The 23,203-nt window shown below is 38.7% G+C and overlaps 2 protein-coding genes across 4 annotated transcripts; both read right to left on the reverse strand.

Moving 5' to 3' along the window:
- Positions 1–2,032: 2,032 nt before the first annotated feature.
- LOC306849556 (rho-related GTP-binding protein RhoA-B) lies at positions 2,033–7,521 on the reverse strand. Its single transcript, XM_079384680.1, has 5 exons — positions 6,976–7,521; positions 4,695–4,852; positions 3,604–3,724; positions 3,323–3,453; positions 2,033–3,139 (listed from the first exon to the last, which is right to left on the reverse strand). The coding sequence occupies exons 2-5, from the start codon at positions 4,848–4,850 to the stop codon at positions 2,966–2,968; spliced, it is 582 nt and encodes a 193-aa protein (XP_079240806.1). The 5' UTR covers positions 4,851–4,852; positions 6,976–7,521; the 3' UTR covers positions 2,033–2,965.
- A 908-nt stretch (positions 7,522–8,429) lies between these two features.
- LOC306849557 (transmembrane protein 115-like) lies at positions 8,430–13,170 on the reverse strand. Of its 3 annotated transcripts, XM_079384682.1 has the most exons (4): positions 12,843–13,147; positions 12,390–12,491; positions 11,320–12,224; positions 8,430–9,808 (listed from the first exon to the last, which is right to left on the reverse strand). In XM_079384682.1, exons 3-4 carry the CDS (start codon positions 12,174–12,176, stop codon positions 9,580–9,582), a joined length of 1,086 nt encoding a protein of 361 aa, XP_079240808.1. In that variant the 5' UTR covers positions 12,177–12,224; positions 12,390–12,491; positions 12,843–13,147; the 3' UTR covers positions 8,430–9,579. The 3 variants fall into 3 exon arrangements, with proteins under 3 accessions (XP_079240808.1, XP_079240809.1, XP_079240807.1); XM_079384683.1 differs by lacking the exon at positions 12,390–12,491 and having other exon boundaries at positions 12,843–13,170; XM_079384681.1 differs by having other exon boundaries at positions 11,320–12,491; positions 12,843–13,157.
- Between the last annotated feature and the right edge of the window lie 10,033 nt (positions 13,171–23,203).

The following is a 23,203-nucleotide window of genomic DNA, read 5'->3' on the forward strand; positions in this document are numbered from 1 at the left end:
CTTCCTCAGCATTTTCTCTACCTTGCTATTGGCATCTTCCCCTTTAATGCTGTTTCGCCAGCACACCACTGCATAGAAACAGCGCTTTCTACCACATACCGATAGAACATAATTTGTTGTTACTGTAGAAGTGCATAATGCATATGTTGAAGGACCTAAGCCTTCTAAATATTCAAATGATTTATTGCTATTTTATTTCTGTCATTGCATTGTGTTTTTGAAATGATAATTATTAGTATTTAAATTATACTAATTGTATAATATAATAATGTATTATTTAATTTTATCTTATTTTTAATTTCAAATTGGCATTGCGCGCTCCCGTGCTGCCACGCCGGTTTCCATCAGCTGTCCGTTTATCCATCTCTCTCTCTCTCTCTCTCTCTCTCTCTCTCTCTCTCTCTATCTCTGTGTGCTTCCCGCCCACACACGTGCTCACCTCTGTGCTCTGATTGGATGAGCAGGAAGGCGATGAGCTCATATTGGTTAAAAATAGCTTCAGGCGCTGGGGCTAAAAATAGGCGCATATATAAAGGCCGGCGTTTGAGCGAGGCTCGCCGCACTTACGCAGCAGTACCGGGAAAGCATGAAAGTCTGCGAGAGACAGAGACAGAGAGAGAGATTGCGAAAGGGCGGCGGCCCCGTTTCTGTCGGTCCCGCGTCACGGCGTAGTCTTTCACAAGAAAGGCAGAATGGCAAATTGTTGAGTTTTTCAGCCAACCCGGGTCTGGGTGTTACCCGCTGGGGGTGGGGGTGCATGACTGTTTCCTTCCTTCCTCAACAAGTCATGTTTTTCCCCCTCTTCAGTTAAATAAAAACTGGCTGTGTTGTATTGCATAATATCCGAGAATTATCCACTACACTGTCATTAAACATAATGGTAAAGATGGTTTGGAGAATTTCATAGTGCTGTTCTGAATACCGGATTATCCAGTGGGTGGCAACTCGAAATAATTCCAGCTCCTCTTCACTAAATTTTGATTCAGAAAGCTCTCTCAACATTAGCTGGAGTGCAGAGGCTTAGTCATCAGCGTAAAAACAGAACATACTGTTCACTGACAAAATGAAAGCAGGATTTCCACTTCTGCTAAAACTGTTTCATTCCAGTCCTGTGAAGGAATTGTCTTGTCACCTATAGTCTTCATGACCCCCTAAAGCTCATTTCTCAGATATATTCTGTCACCAATATACTTTTGTTGATGTGTAAATAGTGGTAAAATTCTGAAATATAAAATTGTTCCTAATTTTACACTAGGAACTGACTTGAGTTCTGTATTGTGTGCATGTGTACGATGTTTGGTGATCTCAACATTAATGAAACAGCATAAATATCTGGTCCACCTGCTGAAAGGGAATAGTTTGGGCAAAATTTAAAACTGTATTTTACTCATCTTTATGTCATTTAAAATATGACTTTCTTCTGTAAAACAGAAATGTTGAACAATGTTCCCTGTACTCGGTTACATACAATAAAAGCATACAGTGACCATAAACATGCACCATAAAAGAAGTCCAACCAACTTCTGTTAAATTCAAGTCATACATTAGTTTTGTGTGAGGAATGGACCAAAATGTCATCATTCACTAATAATCTATTAATATGATTAATTCTATGGTACTTTTTGTCCATCTGGAATTTGACAGATGACCTATGAACTCTATGCATAATTGCTTCTGCAATTAGTCTAGGTGATCATCACAACTTCCAGTCGAACTCAATGTTTGGAAATTATGAATAAAATTAAACAGAGAAATTACATCTCGAGGATGTCACAACAATATTGATGCAATTCACAATTGCTCTTAAGACATTTAAAGCTTCTAGATTTCATAACTAAAAGGTATGTTGTAATATAATGTACTAAAATAATACATTTACTATAGTTTTATAGGTATATGCTATAATTATTTGTGATTGACAGTTAACAGATATATAACAAATAGTTTGCTACTAGCAGTAGCAGTTTGTTAGGGAGAATACTATGCTTTAGCAGAAATGCATAGGGAGTAAATGTGCAGTCTATCGATGTCTCTGATTAACATTTGTTTTTATTTCATGAAAAAAGAAGTGTGAATATTCTCGAAAATGTCTACAACTTATGAATAGCAAGTCTGTAATGAGTAAACAACAGAAGTGTATTGTTTTGGTGAACTACTTACAAAAAGGAAGGGGAAACAAAATGGTATTTTTCTGTTCGCATCATTGACATTCTGCTAGTTTGTGAAGGTTTACACATGAACCTGATCATTCTCTCTCTCTCACACACACACACACACGCAGAGTTGCTCCTTATAACACATCTATAACATCTTTTTATTACATAAGATTACCAAGTCTAGTTTACAAATACGGTTTCCAGTCCTGAATGTGTGTACATATAAATACACACGTTCATATGTACAGGTATGTATACATATCAACCCCCCACCCACCCCATGCCCCTTTTTTGCTTTAAAATAGCTATTTTATACTTTTGTTCTAAAATCCCAATCTTGCCCTGATCTAAAAGAAAACCTTAAAATTATTCATACATACAGAAACAATCAAGTTCAGCCCTGTTTCATGTTGCAGGAAAAAAGCCCCAGCATATGAGGGATGGGCTAAGGTATTGATTGGCGGCTCACAGGATCACACCTTTCCAATCAGCCCACAGGGTCACATGACAGCATTTGGCAGATGGGCAAGCTTGAGTGATTCCACAAATTCAGGTAAAGCATCAAAAAAGTCCCATTTGTCCAAGTTCTCTTAAATACTGATAAACATCTCCATGAATAAAAATAAGACCAAAAGGGGAAAAAAAAGAGACAAAACAAAGCTTTTTTTCTGGGATCTCTTTCCAAAAAGCATTTGGTGAACGTGGGGGGGGGGGGGGGGGGGGGGGGGGGGGTTGTGTAAATAGGAGTGTGCCCCTCACACACACTCTTTTTGAGTCCCAGTACAGGCACAGAGTCCAATGGCAAGTGTTCACAGCAGACAACATTTGTTTCTCTTCTTTCCCCTGCGTGCCTGCAGCGCCGCTCTAGTGGCCATTTCAAACACCTCCCGAACGCCATCTTTTGTTTTGGCTGAGCACTCCATGTAACCAAATGCTCCAATCCGATTGGCCATGTCTCTTCCTTCCTCTGCCTTAACAGGCTCCTATTGGACAGGCAACACAAAATATGCCATCAGTACACATTATTTGTGCCTTGATTTTGTCAAATACTATACATGCTTATTGAAACAAGAAAAACTAACAACTAATTATCTTAAAAACATCCATTTGAAGAGTACAGTAAACATGCATTTTCTGTGCAAATACAATACGGTATACGGGTTTACCTGCTTCATCTTAGTCAGCTCCCTGCGTGTGTGTTCATCATTCCGCAAGTCTTTTTTATTGCCGACGAGGATGATGGGAACGTTTGGACAAAAGTGCTTCACCTCAGGTGTCCACTTCTCTGGAATATTCTCTACACAGAGGTCAAAGATCAAAGGTCAATACTGGAGTTTTAACACCCACCAGAGATCAGTTTCATTAGAAAAAGGAAAAGATAATGTAATTACAACATGCGCATGCGAGAAAGGTACACAAAAGAATAGACCAAAGAGAGTATGCTTACCTAAACTGTCAGGACTGTCAATAGAGAAGCACATAAGAATGACATCAGTGTCTGGGTACGAAAGAGGACGGAGCCTATCGTAGTCCTCCTGTCCTGCGGTATCCCACAGAGCAAGTTCCACCTATTGGATAAAGTAAAAGTAAAAAAGTAAAAGTCGTGACGTATTGTCAAGTATGGTGACCCATACTCGAAATTGGTGCTCTGCGTTTAACCCATCCAAGTGCACACACACAGCAGTGAGTAGTGAACAAATCCACACACACACACACACACACACCGTGAACACACACCCGGAGCAGTGGGCAGCCATGCTGCAGCGCCCGGGGAGCAATTGGGGGTTCGGTGCCTTGCTCAAGGGCACCTCAGTCGTGGTATTGAGGGTGGAGAGAGCGCTGGACATTCCCTCCCCCCACCTACAATTCCTGCCGGCCGGGGGCTCGAACTCGCAACCTTTCGATTACTAGTCCGACTCTCTAACCATTAGGCCACGACTTCCCCCTAAAAAAAATTTCAGGGGAGAGCGCGAACGCAGTCCCCCACTACCATAAATTATGCAGTCGAGATTCCCACATTTGGGGAATTCGCAGGGGTCAGCTCAACCGGAGTGCAATGGCCAAGCCTCGCCCTGGGTGAACCACCTTCTTGATCATGGTGTCTCCCCTGCCAGGTAAGTATAAAGTATAAAGATAAAGAGACACACTAAGCTCAAGGCACATTCAGAACATACCAAACCATTCAAATGGACGTGCACAGCAAAAAGGACAGATGGAGGTACCATCAGAATGTTAAGCTAAATAAGGAAAGTGAATCAGGTCAATATTTTCACATTAAAGACAATTCCAAGAGCTCCAACTGACAGGCAAAGTCTTATTTAGCCTATTAAACTGGGTTTTGAGGTTTACATGTGAACACATCGTCCTCCAATAGCCAATAACTTGACCTTAAATGAGCCAAACTTTGAGCATCTGAATTTAAGAACTCATTGTTTTTTTTAATCAGCAAAAACTCAGCTCAGTGAGTGACACATAATTACAAACACCAGGAACAATGATATTTATGCACATTGTATTTCTCAAGTGTGTTTTGCTCACCTGTTTGCTGTCAACCTCAATGTCGGCGACATAGTTCTCAAACACCGTGGGGACATAGACTTCAGGAAACTGGTCTTTACTGAACACGATCAGCAAACAGGTTTTACCGCACGCTCCATCTCCTACAATCACCAGCTTCTTGCGAATCGCTGCCATACCTACAAAAGACATACACATACACAGTTAAAACACTGCAGCACTGCGCTACCAGTAACCTTTGCAGCAGCAACTGGAATAATTGCCATGGCTAGAAGGTTGGGATACTTCATTTTTCAATGTCACTTCCTACAAAATACAAACTCGGTATGAACGGTGCCATTTGTGACCTCTACCATTATAAAGTACTGTAAATGCACACCAAACCATCCCTCAAGGCCAGTAATCAAAGCCATACAGGGTTCCGAGACTTCAGAGTCCTCAGTTGACTCATCACAGCCAACGGTGACATCCGACAAGCCTTCAACAGAGTAATTTAAACATGACCACAGCAGAACCAACCTATCCGATCACATCAACATGACACGGCACTTCATTTTCTGATCCGGAACAGCCGTTTAAATAGATGCAGATCTGGAAGTGACTGTTAACTGGGCCAGATGTCTCTGAAGTGCAAGCTGCACCCCAGTGGCCAAGATAAAGCTGGCAGCCACAGAACAGAGCTCACATTATTGATGAACAGGCCCGTGGTGATGAGAGCGGCTCAGATGGACAGTAGATTAAACACTGACACACAAACAGAGCAGCAAAGCTAAAGATCAAAGTCTGAAAACCAGCAGAAGAGACAAAGCCTCGGCACTAAAGATCAACTAGTGGTTCTATATCTTCCATATGTCCCACTATATTAAAACGTACATCCATGTGGGAGATTTTCAACCCAGCTTCAACATGTCTACCTAAAACGAAACAGTATGCATTATAATGAAATGCTGTGCAGGCTGAGGGCCTGGGGAACACCTGAAGACGAATCTGATGTTTATCAGCAGCTCCTAAACTAATATTCTCATATCCACATGGATGTCAAACTTCATTAGGTTGCGTGTGGGCACATGACTTCTGGGACCTCCTTATAACTGCGTTGCAACAGTAAGGTTAGTGAACTATTCAAAGTGATACAGATTAATCTGGATGGCACCTGTAGGCTCAACGAACCTTCATTAATGAAACAAGAACTTTCTGTATAAAATGTCTGTAAAACCACTTGACAATGTACATTCATATACTGATTTATTAAAGATTTGCTCTGAAAATGTCTTCCACTCATGCTGTCATGGAAATTGTAAATAAGACCCAATGGCAGTTTCAAACCAGTGTATGGGATTATAGACCTATATTAATAGGAACATTACTTACAATGGCTTCTAACGGTGACTTGGAAAATTTCATCGCATCAAAATACAAGACTTTTGTTACAATATCATAGCTAACTGAAAAAAATATTAAATTTGTCAGTGTTCAACTGCCTGTACTGTTGTTCCCAATTAGAAAAAAAAAGTTTGTATGACATTTTACATAAACATCTCTCACTTGAACAACTAAATACTGTTAAAAGTTACACTACAATAATAACACTACACTTTTTAAGACTGAACTAAAGCAAATTATGGGAAATGACCAGAATAAAGATGTAAAGTTCTTTGTGCAACCAAACAAAACAATGCCAAATATTATCTCAGAAAAATGTATACATTTCAAATGTTCAAGAATGATAAATCACAAATCTTAAAAAAACACACACATTAGATTATAGTATCAAAGATGAATCCTGCGCATGTTTAAGATTACAATTTTTTTTTATTTAAACAAATGTTGAAAATCACTCAAGAACAATTGTCAGTTACAGATAAATAAAATCAATAATCCTCCAGTTACGTCTAAATCTGAGATTATGCGCGTGTCTGGGTCGAGCTTTAGCTCTCCGCTTTAAATCAACAAAGACAAACAGCTTCCACCACATATAACTGTTACCGGTAATATCGAATATATTCACGACCAAACACTTGTGTGTGAACTTTACCGCTTTCACCACATATTTTAAAGATGGTTTCTAAGTCTAAATACCTGGATAAATCTTTAAACGGTTTTAAAAATCTGGGCGCCGAGGGTGAGCTGCCTCTCCCGGCCTGCGGTTGCTCGCGGAAGCGGCGAATGGTCAGTCGCTGAGCGCTTACCTTTCCACTATATCACAAAAGTAGTTTTAAAACAACTATTCCGTGGCTAATTGAGTTTATAAAGTTTATAATAGCTGTATAAACACAAATACGATAAGAAAAAGTAACCTTACTTGGAGTTTAGATGGCTTGCCGTTTTTTTTTTATACCAACGGTGGAGCTCCGTCGCCTTTTCTGTCCGATACAATAAACCGTTGACGAGCACGCGCAGAGCGCGGGCATTCAGAAGGGGGAAGGGATTGCGTGCACGAGCTCGAGCCACGCCTGCGCGAGCACGTTGAGGAGAGTTTATTTGGCGATGGATGAATGAGTCATTATGAGAGACGGACCACCCTAACAACGCAGTTTTGTGTTATATGAAGTTACAAAACTAAAATGTGTATCGTTCATGGAACAAAAGGGGACTATTATCTAACCAACGTACAACCCTTTCCAGCCTAAAACAACCCCTAAACTTTATAAGCATACCGTTGAGTAAAGTTTCTTTGGAAAATAAATATAAAAAATCTAAATATATCGCCTGAAATGTAATTAGCATCAAATGTTATGCTCAGTAGACATGTTTTAGGAAGAAACAATTAAGAGGTAGCGTGAAGAAACTGAGCAAAGGACTTCCCTCAAGCTTCTTCTTCTTCTTTCTTTGGTGTTTATTGGCGTCTGGCAACCTAGCTTATTGGTGCATTACCGCCACCAAACTTCCCTCAAACTGAATGAGCTTGAATGAGAAAAGACGATGATAATGCGTGTTTGTTGCGCCATCTATCTGTAACTGTGCCTCGTTACAATGCCTTTAGTCTACAAACAAACCCACCGGATATAAGAATATTTAACTCAAAAATTACAATTTTCATTATTTACTTACCATCATGTTGTTCCAAACCTGTGCGACTTTCTGTGAAACACAAAAAGAGATGCTAATCAGAACGACATCTCATTTGTGTGCTGCAGTAACTCATATGGCTTGAGTGGTTCAGGTTGAATAAATGACAGATTTGCCATTTTGGGGAAGGTGGGGGATATATTGTGGCTAGTTCCACTTCTTATCAAAGCCTTGGCATCAAAGCTCAACTAGAGGTTTTTATCTTACATACATATGTACATCCATGTAGGAGATCTTCACCCCAACTTCAACATGTCTACCTAAATCAAAAACACAATATACATTATGAGATTCGTGCAGGCTGAGGGCCTGGGTAACACCTGAAGATGAATCTGATGTTTATCTGCACCTCCTAAACTAATATTCTCATATCCTCATGGAAGTTCTGAGCTCAACAAACCTTGAGTAATAACTTCTGAAAATTCAGCTTTCCCATCAGAGGAAATAATTACGTTGTAAGTATATGAAAATATAAAACAGTTCTTTTTAACAATATTACTGTTTTTACTATATTTTGGATTAATTAAATGCAGCCCTGCTGAGCATGAGACTTCTTTCAAAAACAAAATTCCTACAGACTCCAATGAATGGTGTATACACACACACACAGATATAAACACTAACTAATAACGTGAACAGAGCACTGATCAATTGTTTCGAATCAATAAGGTCCTCTGGGACAGGTGTGCTCTTCATTCAGACTTTATTATAGATGGAGGGATGTCAGAAAATTAGGCTGAATCCTGAATCAGAGAATAAGTCTGCAAGAGAAGCATCAAGGCTGACACCTAGGAACCATGAGAAAACAGATCAACAATTACTAATAAAAACTCCAAATAAAAAAAGGTTAAAAATATTAGTTTTAAATTCAGGAACCCTAATCAAAAATCATAACATTAAATGAAACTCAAGCCACGTTGTGTAGACAATCTGTGTTTTATAAAAACAGGTCCAATATGCAAGCTCCTTATTTAGAGTGCAACACTCTTATCAAAGCCAACACATATAGACAGATCATTAAAGTACAGATGAGGAAAAGGGTGCAACGGGACAGAATCAGATTCTGTATTGCTATTATCATTTCAAACTATTCTGAACAAAAATATCTTTGAAATGACTGTATCCAACTCTCTCCTCACTGTGCCTCCACCTATGAAATCCTCATGACTGAAAACAGGAAATCAAAGGGCCTCATCCTTATCAGTGAGAGTAGAACCTTAGAGATCACGCATTCTTCGAAAAGTCCCAAATTTTGCATAAACATTCTTCATCTTGAGCAATCCTGCCCTTGAAGTTCCAGACTTTCTTTTAATGCAGTTACATCAGTAAGCAGCAAAAATGTCCCATCTTCTGCCCAATAAATATGAGGAATCTTGCCTTTTTTCTGATACTAGGCCAAAACACAAACAAACAAACAAACAAAAAGAGGCAGCCCATAAACATTTGTAGAGTCTGCCATACATTTAAAAACAGAATCCCATAAACCATTAGAGCATTTATTCAAAAGACCCAAAGACCTTACACAAGAGGCAAGAGGGAGAGAAGATATTCTTGTTTTTACAAAGCAGAAGTACTGGAGAACTGCAGATGCTATGAATCAGGCTAGTCCAAGGGTTTTTTTGTACAGCTGAAAAACTGAGTATGGATGTCTTTGTCATTTAGGTAAAATGTCAGTTTAGGTAATGTGTTCATTTAGTGGCAACTTCTCGTTTGTGTATGTAAAACATTACCAAGATAATGTGTGTGTGTTTGTGTGAGATGTCTCCAGTAACGTTTGTGATTGTAAGCATAAACTGAACTCTGAAGGACAAAAACAAGGATTGTGTGTCTTTTTGTGTTAGGAATGGGTCGAAGCATCTTCAAAACTTATGATGCTGGACTCCTGTTGTCCCGTAGGATTTTGTGTGGTGCTGGGTGCTGGTGGCAAAGTCTCTCGGCTTGAAAGGAGAGGAGTGTCTGTTCGCACCTCCTCATCTTCATCATCCTCCTCGTCTTCCATGCTGGGCCAAGCCGACTGGTCTTCCACACGCTTCAGACGCTCATTCAGAGCTTTCAAAGCCAGTTGCCTGTGAGGAAACACAAGAAAATTAACTGATGCTGTTTTCAGCCAATAAATAGACATAGATGCATCAAAACTGATAACAATCAGACTGGTCTGTGTCAAATTCACTTACTTTATTAGTTCTAGAAATGCACAATATGTCGGTATCATATTGGTCTTTGGTCAATATTAGAGATTTGTTTTAATGTATTAAACAATTTATTAAATAAAGATGAAATTAAAATATAAATATTAGATAAAAAAAAAAAAAACTTTAAAGGGATACTCCACACCAAAATGCAAATTTTGTCATCACTTACTCATCCCCGTGTCATTCCAAACCTGTAAAAGCTTTGTTCGTCCTTGGAACCCAATTTAAAATATTTTGGGTGAAAACCGGGAGGCTTGTGACTGTCCCATTCACTGCCGAGTAAATAACACTGTCAAGGCACAGAAAAGTATGAAAAACATCGTCAAAATGGTCTGCCATCAGTGGTTAAATCTGAATTTTATGAAGCGACGAGAATACTTTTTGTACGGAAAGAAAATAAAAATAACATTTATTCAACAATTCGTCTTCTCTCTGTCTCAGTGTAGCGCCACTTTGGAGAGCATCCGATGAAGTGCGTACACTATTCTCTGTCATCAGTAATGCATGTATACACTGTTTCCGTTCGAATCAAAGCATAAATAAACGTACAATACGTATCCATGCGTTACTGATGACAGAGAAGAGCGTACGCACTTCGCGTCCATCAGATGCTCTCCAAAATGGCGCCACGCTGACACAGAGAGGAGACGAATTGTTGAATAAATGTTGTTATTTTTATTTTCTTTGCATACAAAAAGTATTCTCATCGCTTCATAAAATTCAGGTTGAACCACTGATGGCAGATGAACTATTTTGACAATGTTTTTTTTATACTTTTCTGTGCCTTGACAGTGTTATTTACTTGGCAGTCACAGGCCTCCCAGTTTTCATGCAAAATATCTTAAATTGTGTTCCGAGGACGAACAAAGCTTTTACGGGTTTGGAACGACATGGGGGTAAGTGATTAATGACAAAATTTGCATTTTAGGGTGGAGTATCCCTTTAAAAGTACTAAAATGACTAAAACTGAAATAAAAATAAAAGACAAGAGATACAGTAAAAATAATAGTAATGACAAATACTTAAAATGACTAAAACACAAAATAAAATATTTATTTTATAGTTTAGGTTTTAGTACATTGTTGCATGCTTTTATTTTTATATTTTCAGTTTTCACATAATTTTGGAAACAGAAAATATAAAAATAAAAGCTAATTCTAAATATGAATAAACACTAATTGTATATAAATAATATTAAAATAACAAGCTAAACTCAGTACAATAAAATAAAAATCATATTTTTCACTGTACATTAAAAAGTTGTACTAATTCGTAGCATTTAAACAATTAATTTTAGCTCCTAATTAGAAGAAATAGTATATAAATGTTTATATAAACCATACCATGAAAATAAAAATCAGCCGCTCTGAATTACATCCACATACCTCCGCCTTTCTGCGTCTTGTGGGTCTGTGCCTGGTAGGCTGATGGTGATGGAGGATGGAGCCCCAACATCATATCGCTTCACCATCTTACGACAAACTTTTATCTTCACAAGGGCAGCATGCACAAGCCCAGCTGCAAAGCCAACAGCTGGCTGGAGTGCCTCTGGGAAGAATGAGGCAAAGGCAAAGTGGTCTGACATGTCTCCACGCCCCCTAGAGTGCCTCTGGTAGAATCGTAGGTAAACCCACCCGGACAGAGCGCCGTACCCGCATGCTGCAAGTGGAGCTGAAGTGTCCAGCAGCCCTGCTAGCCGCAGAACAGCTATCACTAGCAAAGCTAGCGCCGGGGCAGCTTTCAAGCGTACTTGAGGAACTCGAAGCACTGTGGTGTCTCCTGCAGTCTGCTTCAGTGCTACAAGAACGCCCCCCAGAAAAGCGGGTGCACCATACATCCGCACAGCAAACAGGTAGTCCAGGTCAAAGGTGGCAGCGTAGGTGAGGAGATAAGAGAGTCCAGATAGGAGACCAGCTGCTATGTTTACCACGGCGAAGAAGATCAGCAGCTCCAGCGCTCCCCATAATGGCTCCAAAAGCCGTCCAGCAACCATCACAGTAGCAATGTTCACCGCCACGCCGAGAATGTGTTGCTCCACCACTGCATGGGTCAGAAGCGTCCAAATCCAGAAGTTTGGTGGGAAAAGGAAGCCAGGTGTGACGCCAAGCAGGTAAGGGGTGTTAGCAGGCCAGGAGAGCAGGTACAACAGGATCACTGTGGCACATATGGACTTGACCACCACACTTGTGCTCGCGAGTGCACTTAAAAAGTGCTGCCGTGCCACTGGCAGGTAGCGGTTCATCCTGACAGATTCGAGTCCTCAGTCGTAAATGCTCCGGAAATGGCAAGCCTAAGAAATCAGCAGCTTATGTCAAATATGAGGGACACAACCAGGAGACGAAACCCAGACATCAACATGCAAGCAGTGTGACCTCGTCAACAGAGGTTCTGCAACATAAGCAACTTTGGGATGGTGTCTAAGACGAATATTGTGGAGAGAAAATGACAGTAATACCTCACACTGGTCTTACAGGTGACTGCAACACTTGTGGTGAGATAAGTAGATCTTATCCTCTCTCAAAGAACGAAGAACTGTTGCTTTAAGTAGTATTGTTACCTAGTAAATAATACAAATAATATGATCTTCCAGTTTGCGTATAAAATACTTTCAAATACTGAAGCTTTAGTCAAGGTAACAAACTTTCTTGCTGAATAAGTAGTTGACCGTACTGACAAAATATTATTTTGACTATCTACCTGCTCAGGTCTTACTGTTTCTGAGTTGTTAATATATAATTCATCACTTATGCGTTTCTATCAGGGTCACCTGAGCTACTCTACCTCTTTATCGGCACCGTCTGCTAACACTCCTAAACCTCACCTCCTCGATTTGTGCTAACACATTTTCATGTCAGTCTGACAGTTTCATGTCTTATATAAGTCTTTTGGTCTAAGTTCAGGCACTTGCCGTTTGTTTTAAGGGTAAAACACGCGAAGAAAGGCGAGCTATGAACAGCTTTCTCTCCGGTGGCATGTCCTCTCAGCCCGGCCTGGAGTCGCAGTTCAGTCCGGGGATTTCCTCTCACAACAGGCCCCCAGGTAGCAGGTTTGAAGCCAGTAACCGTGAATCCAAAACAAGCGTCCCTGCTTTTCTTTTTAATATCCAAACGTCGACATTTCTTCTGAATAAACCTTGTGTTTTGTTGTTTGAGCGTGTGGCGTTTCTAGCAAACAGCCACAAAGCACAAACATCAGATTTGCAAACGTCACCGTTCAGATTTGCGACTGGGCGTGTCGTTTACGGCACTGTTGGGCTAAGACTGCTGGGAAATGCAGTTTTTCCATAAACGCTACGGCAAGTCGTTTCTAGCATGGCTTTTTAATAATAGAAATACAATATGTAGATACAAGTGGCCTAATTATTCTTTGACTGCTAGTCACTATCACATTACTGACAAAAAATCCGTTGTTGCTTATGTGAGGTGACATTTACCAGTGTTGAGTGAATTTTCGTGGGCGAAATTCAGTCATTAACCCAGTGCGATCAGGAATTTCGTAAGAGACCTGAAGATTTCCCAAGCAGATTTCGCAACAGGTTCAAGTTGGTCACGCGGATTGAAGCAGCTTCCGTTGAAAGTGATTTCTGTGTCGCACTATACTGGTGACAAATTATTATTATTTAATTTTAATTTGTAACTACAATAGCACTATGTATTCTTACCAGCAACTATTCAGCTATTCCTAATTGTCACTTGCTTCTAAAAACAGAAACGTAGGCTATTCCAGTAATTGAAATAGCAATGCAATTGTTTAAAGCTAGTAGCAAAGGAAGAAGCACCAATATCAAACAAGTAGCCTACTAGTAGCTATTAATACTAGAGTAGGCCTAGCCTAAATATTAGTCTCTAGAGTAGTCTAAATAATTAGTTACTGAAATTGAAAAAGCTTGGCTTACTAATCATTATTGGATAACGTAACTAAAAAAAATCTAAATAAATATTGGTTTTAAGCAATAAATGCGAAAAACCACAAGACAAGACAAATGCATTGTCCTATCAGTCCATTAGATGGCAGACAAAATCTCACACTCTTTGAGCCAGTCTACTTGTGATGTACCTCACTGATCACAGATATCTTGCATTCCATCACAGTCTGAAAGGGTTATGCAGTTATACAGAGGGTGTGACCTCAGTTGTGCAGAACACCATGAACAAAAAGGTCTCTGCTGCTCCTTTACTTGTTCTCACCTGTAGATCTGGGGTCTGGCATACCCGCTGGGATGCTGACAGGTGTTGTTGCGCATGTTGTGTCCTCACAGAGCAGACAGTAATATTTAAGCCAGCAAGGACAACATGTTATCACCCTCTCACGCACAAAACAATTCCTGACGTCTACAAAGGTTTAGCTCTTCCACAAATCCATTATAGGCCCATGGTTTTAATTTCAATGGTTTATGTCCAGTCATCCGTTCTGGCAGCACACACACACATTTATCTATCATGGCAAAGACTTTCCATTGACTTTCCAACTTATGTACTGAGCTAATGGGTTTTTTTCTATCCCCCAATCCTAAATCATTCATTTTTACATTTTTTTAAGTTTACTGTGTTTGTGGGGAACATCTGGTATCCAAAATGTTTTACAGTCCAAGGATCATTTGGACCCCACATGTATGTAAAACCTAAATGCACAGTTAGTGATTTTGATGAAAGTTAGAAATGTTGAAAATTAAAATTAATTGTTTAAGCTGAAGTACTAAAATGTATAAAACTGAAATAAAAAGTTAAATAGACATAATTTGCTAAAATATTTAATTACTAAAACTTAAACTAAATTTAAATTAAAACAGAAAATATAAAAGTTAATTCAAAATATAAATAAATATTATAATAGTATTATTATAGTGTATAAGTAAATATAAGTAAATATTAACACAGAGCTGATCTGAAAATCAATCTATTTTTCATACTGTACATTATAAGGCTGCGATTAAATAACTCATAGCATTTTTTTTTTTTTACTTTTACATTTATTTTGAAGAAATATCTCATTTTCGAGATCATTCGAGATGAGATCATTTGGACCCCACAATGTAAAACCCAAACACACATTAAGTCAGTGATACATCTATTTCCTAAACCTAACCATAGCAGAGACCTTAATTTAGATTTTCATTACATCTTTATCGAGACCACTGGCTGCTGCCCAAACCCCCCACCCCGTATATACACACACTGAATACTAACGAGGACCTTTCTGCAAATTCAATGTCACAATTCTAGGAAAATGAAGGTTGTGACCCTCTAAAGGCACTCTTTAATTTGTATTGCATTATGAAGGAGCTCTGCCTCCTGTCTCCCTTGCCTCCGGTGCACATTTATCCAGCACACCTAAGCGCGACGAATCAACACCTGGTCAAAACACTTGGTTAGGAGACACAAATGCATGTTGTGCATTTCAATGTGAGAGAAGGACTCAGGGAGAAAAGAAAAAGAAAGATAATGGAGAGGGCAGAGATCAATGTCACTGAAAATTGCTGTCTGTCCGAGACTTTGAATATACACTCACATGCAAACGCAAACACATGCGGAAACACACTCACACCGTCATGAATCCGGTCTATGAACTTCCGTTCACTCACCACCAGAGATCACCCGCTCACCACATGGACTCTTGCACTACACTAACTGTTGCACTTCACCCCACACTACAGTTCCCATCATCCATTGCACTGGTGACACACACACAGCTGATTCCAATCAGACATGCTAAATAAGACATGGACTTCCTCTTTCTCACTGCCGAGTATTGTTAGTACTGTGGCTGTCTTAGCGTAGCTACTCTACGGAGCCTTCTCCTTAGTTAATGTTCAGTTACCTAGTCCTAGCCTTAGTCTAGTCTAGTCTTGCCTTGCCTTGTCACTGGTCCTTCGGTTGTCGCATGTGTATTTTGGATTTGCCGTATGCCTGACCCTGTCTTGGATACTGTTTGCCTCAGTTTGGACTATTGCTCGTGTACCTGGATTATCTCTCTTTGTTTTGCCCTCTGGATTTTGTTCACTGATTGATGACCCACGTCTGCCCTACTCTTTGTCTTACATGGAATGTGCCTGTTTGCCACTGTTTGACCTATACCTGTTATGACCACGTTTTGTAATAAAGTTCTGCAGATGGATCCAAAACGCTTCCTCTGTTCCTCCCGTATCACACACTATCTGTCCTTTCCAATTCTGTCAGTCCCAGATTACATGGCATCTTTTCATCTTTCATTCAGCATTCATCACACTACTCATCTGTTGTCCTTATCACTCTTGTTAACTGCTGTCAATCTGCTGCGCTTTGCTCCATCTTCTTTAACCATTTCTGTCAAAAACTCTGTGGTTCTCCACAGAATTTTTTTTATTATTACAATTTGAGTGAACTATGTCTTCTTACTGTATATCCAGCATGAAATGGAATCTTCATCACTGATAACCTGTGATGTGCACTAGATCAGAACGGTGCTGTGGGCTTGTGTCATTTGTTGTTTTTTCCAGGCCTTTTGATGCCATTAAACCAGACAAGACCAGACATTCCCAATTAAAGCCTCTGGTCTGCTGCCATGCTTATTCATAGTCACTCTTCATGGAATGTGATCATCAGTTACAGAGACTACGAGAAAGAGAGAGTGGACATAATCTCGGAATTGAAACTGTTGAACAGCAAAAAGCACGGTTGCGGTGTGATCAAAGCAAAATCAAGATACCTGGGGGAGATTTATCACTAAATTCAGTTTATACACAACATGTTTGGTAAATTAACAAACAATGAATGCAACCACTGCAGCTTTAGCAGCACAGTATATGTCTGTCTGCTACAAGATCACTGAAATGAAGTAAACTTTGTCTCTGACTGTCATGTCTCCCATCTTGAGATATGTTTTGTCCTGCCTAGGCTGTTATGTTGGTGTGTTTACTTGTTTTATTTATTAGTTCCTGGAGTTCCCTATAGTGTCTGTTCATTTGTTTATCAGTTCTTTAATGTCTTTAATAAACCTTTTTAGTATTTGGATCCAGCTGTCTGCTGTCTTTGAGTTCGACCAGCGCTACACTGATATTCATGTATATAATTGTTGCATTTTGGAACTTTTAAATTAGTCATTAAACAGCCAGTACCTTCTGCTTATTCAACATGGCAAAAAGAATGAATAATGAAATTATGAGTATTTCCACACAAAACAAATTATCATCAATATGTTTGAAAGGAAAACAGAGTAGGTTTTCTAGGGCTCATCAATGTGTATGATTATGTTCTAATTATAAAATAATTATTACGCACATAATTATTCACAACCGCCCATGCATTTTTCAGAAATTGTGTTTAAAGAATACAGTTTAGTGCAGAAAATATGGGTAATTCTCAATTTAAATATTTCAGCATATCCAAATCTTAAATGGGATTCAAAAAATTGCACATGGTTGAAACTATTTATGTGCATCATATTACTATTTTGGCATTTTTGTTATTCTTTATCTCTAGTCTGTCATTGTATGTTCCTGTTTAGTTCCTGTTTGCCCTTATTTGGTTTGTTTCCTGTTCTCATTATTAGTTTATCACCTTCAGTCTGTTCACCTGAGTTAATTAATCATCTCATTTGCTCCTTTGATTTTCCTGTTCTTTGTAAGCTTTCAGCTTCTTTGTCTCGGATTAATGTTATTTTGTATGGTCTACGTATATTGAAGCTCATTAAAGAATCCTTAAGTTAACTCTGTCTAGAGCAACATTTCTACAGCCACCACCCGTGACCATTGTTAATTGTTCAGTTTTATATTACTTCTATATTATTTTATTTATATTTTATTGTTGTTAAATTTGTCACTTGCCATTTCTACTCTGCACTACACATTTTATCTTACTTCAATTGAAATTTTTAATTTTGCACTAATATATTGTATCTCTATTTTACATTACATCTGTATATTTATAATATAATTACATCTGCGTACAGTAAATGTACAGTCAGTGCAAGAAATCACACTAAAACTGAACAGAAATTAGAGTGAAAGCAGAACAGAGAGATAAATGTATAGGGAAACAGGGAAAGAGAGAAACAAAAAGAAAATGAAAGAAGACAGACATAGAAGTTCTTCTTTTGTTAAAAGTCAAACAAAAGATGCAGAGATGAGAGTGAGCTTTAATGAGGAGCTCACACACACATCTTGTTCTTGTGTTTTCATGGTTCATTTATTATTCTCTGTCTGTTTATTGCATCAATGAGGCTTTAGAAAAACCTAAAACGCACAACAATGTTTTTGGTCTCAGGTTCATTAGAGGGTTTTCTGAACGCGTCTTTCGTCATCTTTTAGATGACGCAACTAGCTGCAGATGACAAATCATATTTCACCTGTTTGGGGGCTTGTGGTTCACATATATAATATCTTCAATAATAATACTAGCTCAATTAATTTTATGGATGTAAGCAGGAATTATTACAAAAAAATGATGAAAAACTTTCATTGCATGGCCAATGAAGTAAAGAAATGAGAGAGAGATCAGGAGAAACAAACCCCCGATTTCATTTTTTAATTCACTGATTTCTTTCAAAACTGTCAAAGCATTACTCAACAAAACCATGTCATCAGAAAAACCTAACAGTCAAAAGCACTTCCAACATCCTGCGTTTATTCTTTTGAGACAGTCGTGGTGATAACAGCAGACAATCAAGACCAGCTCTCTGTAAAAACCACATCAGAGGCAACGGTTTCTACTTCCATTCAGCAGAGAAACTCTTGTCAATAAAAACCATCTTGACACTTTTAGAGAACAAATTATTCAGGGACACAAAGAAAAATAATTTCAAGATATAAAATGCAACTGAAGTTCTGTCAGAGTACCTGGTCAAAACATTATCAAAGAGTTTTTAGAACAAATGTTCCTAAATGTGCCTGAAGTGTAGCACTTGAATTATGGGAAACAATTAAATAAATGTATGAAATATAAATTTTAACATGAAAAGAATGGCACTAATGCACTATAATTCAATATATTTTAATATATAAATATATATACAGTGCCCTCCAAAAGTATTGGAACAGTAAGGCCAATTCCTTTATTTGTGCTGTAGACTGTAATCATTTGGGTTTGACATCAAAAGATGAATATGAGTTGAGAGATTAACATTTCAGGTTTTATTTACAGGTATTTTCATCTGGATCTGATACACAACTTAGAAGATAGCACCTTTTGTTTGAACCCACCCATTTTTCATGTTACCAAAAGTATTGGAACATGTGACTCACAGGTGTGTTTTGTTGCCCTGGTGTGTCCTATTAATTGATTATTCAAACAATAAATAGCACTGAATGTCTGCGCTCAGTTTCAGATCCATGCAGACTGCATTTATAGTTAGTTAGACGTATAACCAACTTGAAAACCAGAGAGGTGTCTATGCATGAAAAACAAGCAATTGTGAAGCTGAGAGAAGATGAAAAATCAATCAAACCATTGCACAAACACTGGCAATAGCAAGAGCAATCATTTGGAATCTCCTGAGGAAGAAAGAAACCACTGGTGTACTAAGTAACACACCTCAAACGGGTAGATCGAGGAAAACATCTGCAGTTGATGACAGAAACATTGTGACAGCTGTAAAGAAAGACCCTAAAACAACTGTTAGTGACATCAGCAACAACCTCCAGAGGGCAGGAGTGAAGGTATCACAATCTACTGTTCGCAGAAGACTTCATGAACAATGGTACAGAGGCTACACCAGAAGATGCAAACCACTCATTAGCAAGAAGAAATGGGAGACGAGCCTCAAAAATTCTGGGACAAGGTTTTATGGACTGATTTTATGGTCCAAAGTGATGGAAAGTCTAAAGTTTGGAGAAAGAAAGGATCTGCTCATGATCCCAAACATACAAGCTCATCTGAAACACAGTGTACACAGGTAAGTAATGTAAGTAATGTAATGTAATGGCTTGGGCTTGCATCGCTTCTTCTGGGACAGGCTCATTAATCTTCATTAATGATGTAACATGATGGCAGCAGCAAAATTAACTCACAAGTCTACAGAAATATTTTGTCTGACAATTTACAGAAAGATGCAACCAAACTGATTGGGAGATCCTTCATCATGCAACAAGATAATGACCCAAAACAGTGCCAAAACAACAAAGGAGTTCATCAGGGGCAAGAAGTGGAAGGTTTTAGACTGGCCAAGTCAATCTCCACACTTAAACCCTGTAGAGTATGCATTTTACCTGCTAAAGAAGAGACTGAATGTAACCCCCCCCCCCCCCCCCCCCCCCCCCCAAAAAAAAAACTGAAAGAGGCTGCGGTGAAAGCCTGGAAAAGCATCACAAAAGAAGAATGCAAAAGTTTGGTGATGTCAATCACAGGCTTGATGCAGTTCTTGAAAGCAAAGGATCTGCAACTAAATATTAAGTCTTTTTCACTTTAATCTATGTTAATTCTATCTGTTCCAATACTTTTGGTAACATGAAAAATGGATGGGCTCAAACAAAAGGTATATATATATATATATATATATCAGAATTCCATTATGTCAATTTTTTAACCTGGATTAAGTTCAAGTTTAAGATCCGTACTGGAGTATTGAATGTCTCCTATTTTGAAGCATGTGGATCTGCTGATCTCTTGGATGTGTCCATGCAGCACAGATGTGGTAGATGGCATCAGAGTACTTGAGAAATGTGGGCAACATTTTGTTTTTTTCTGTGTAAACAACATCCATCTTGTCTCTGTGGCATAATGGCTGTGCTGACCAGCTGGCCTAACAAGTTGCCATTTTTCATTTATTTATTTGGAATACTTATTTCTGGTTTTCAGTTGAGGAGATTTCTGTTCTGTTCGTTTGGAGCAAATGATGGACCACCATACTGTAACTGAAACCCTACATTAATTTTCCTCTAAATGTTCCTCCAACAGCTGCAGTGGAACGTGACAAAAAATTGTACGTCAGGAAGATATGCATGTATGTCAAAACCTAACAATTAATTGTCTCCCCCTGTGCGTGACATAAGTGAGAATATTGTTGTATTGTTAGCTTTTACATGAGGTGGTTGATAATTAGTGAAAACAAATCATGCTGTTCCCTTTCTTCTGAAAACAAAAGACCATTTTCAGGATGACTTAACCAATCTAGCCTCAGAATTGCATCTAATACAGGCCAAAGTACGGGACTATAATGCCAGTAAAATAAAAATATATAATTCAATATATTTTATTATAATAAACTATATATTAGACTTTTTATAATTACTTGTTACTTTTACAATTTTACTTTATAATTTTATATACTTTACTTTTATATACTGCTTTAGCAATTTTGCGTCAGACGTAACTGGTGCTGATGAACAAGAAAACATTGGCTTACATTCACAAAATGAAAGTTAAAAGAAGCCTCCCCCTCTCTCTATATATATAATTTTCAATATATCTGAGTCTATATGTCTGCATGGGATCATTTGTGTCTTTCAAAACTGTGTGCTGCTGTGTCAGATGCACAAACTTTGCTCTTTCACCCTGAAGCTTGCCATATCATCTCATCTTCCAGCCCTCCCTCCCTCAATCCATCTGCCCATCCTTGCTTCACCCTGTTATTCGCGGCTTCATGCAGTTATTCTGGTTACCCTGGAGTTACAGTAGGCTACCTTATTTTCACCTACTGACTTTGAGAAGAAATTTAAACGGTGCAATAGCAGGAAACCAGGAACGCGCACACACTTATATGCTACGGCCACAGTCTTAGTTTGCAAAAGAAATACATTGCTTTTACATGAACTGTGGCTAGAATATTACATCACTGGTTTGATATTGCTTTTACACAACAGTTCCATAAGCAAAAACATTTGGTAACTTACATTTTAGGCACAATATTGCCAGTTACTTCGTCTATTTATGTTCTGCCAAGAAACTGAGGAAGCTGTTTCTGAATGAATTGGTGGAGTGAATGATTCAATGACTCACTCATGGCAATGATTAGTTTTTTCCTGAATTAATTAGTGTATCTGAATGATTCAGTTGAGTATATGAGTTAATGTCCTACTCAAATAGACCTTGCCACCTGCTGGTCTATAAATGTAACCTACAGAATGAGTTGTTGAATCCTTTGGAAATTCCTCTCCTCTTGTCTGTCTGGAACTAGTAGACTGATGGCTGAAGGTCTGAAATCAATGGCAGCTTTTATTGGCCAAGGCCCACCGACATGTCAAACAACCAATCACAGTTTGTTTCGTTCAGCATCACATTTCAGGGTGTGGAAATGTTGCCACAATAACAGTCTCAAAAATAATATTATTAATAACAGTTTGAAAGTCAAATAAATCTCTCAGACATATTTTTAAAATTCTATGCCGCGAACTTCAAATAGGCCTATTTCGCATACAGTCGTGGTCAGAATTATTGGCAAAGAAGGCTGTGAAAATTAATCTGCATTGTTAATCCTTTTGATCTTTTATTTTAAAAATTCACAAAAATCTAAACTTTCATTGGAGAATAAGAATTTAAAATGGGAGGAAATATCCTTATGAAATAAATGTTTTTCTATAATACACATTGGCCACAATTAATGGCACCCTTTAATTCAATACTTTTTGAAACCTCCATTTGTCAGTTTAACAGCTCTAAATTTTCTCCTATAATGCCTGATGAGGTTAGAGAACACCTGACGAGATCAGAGACCATTCCTTCATCCAGAATCACTCCAGACCCTTTAGATTCCCAGCTCCATGACGGTGCTTCTTCTCTTCAGTTCACCTCACTCATTTTCTACAGGGTTCAGGTCAGAGGACTGGAATGGGCATAGAAGAAGCTTGGTTTTGTGCCCAGTGACCCATTTTTGTGTTGTTTTTGAGGTTTGTGTTTGGATTATTGTCTGGTTGCAAGATCCAAACATGGCCCATTATAAGATTTCTAACAGATTCAGTCACTTATTGATTTTTTATCTGTTGGTATTTGATAAAATCCATGATGCCATGTGTCTAAACAAGATGTCCAGGACCCCCAGCAGAAATATAGGCCCACAACATCAAAAATACAGCAGTATATTTCATTGTATACATGGGGTACTTTTTATCCCTGTGTGCACCAAACCCATCATGAGTGTTCTCTTCTCGGCATCTTTGTTTCCAGGCGGAATGTTAAAGAATGCGACACACACGTCTCCCGGAAATCCTGTATAATTCAACCAATCCGCTGACGACTTCGAAACTCCTGAAGTGTTTCAACTTTTGTGTGCCGTATGCATCAGATGTTCAGCCAGCGGTCTGTGGGCGTGACGTCTGAGGCTGAGACTAGTCTGGAATATGCAAACATGCAAACAGTCACA

The sequence above is a fragment of the Barbus barbus genome (genome assembly GCF_936440315.1).
Source record: "Barbus barbus genome assembly, chromosome: 29".
Lineage (NCBI taxonomy): Eukaryota > Metazoa > Chordata > Actinopteri > Cypriniformes > Cyprinidae > Barbus > Barbus barbus.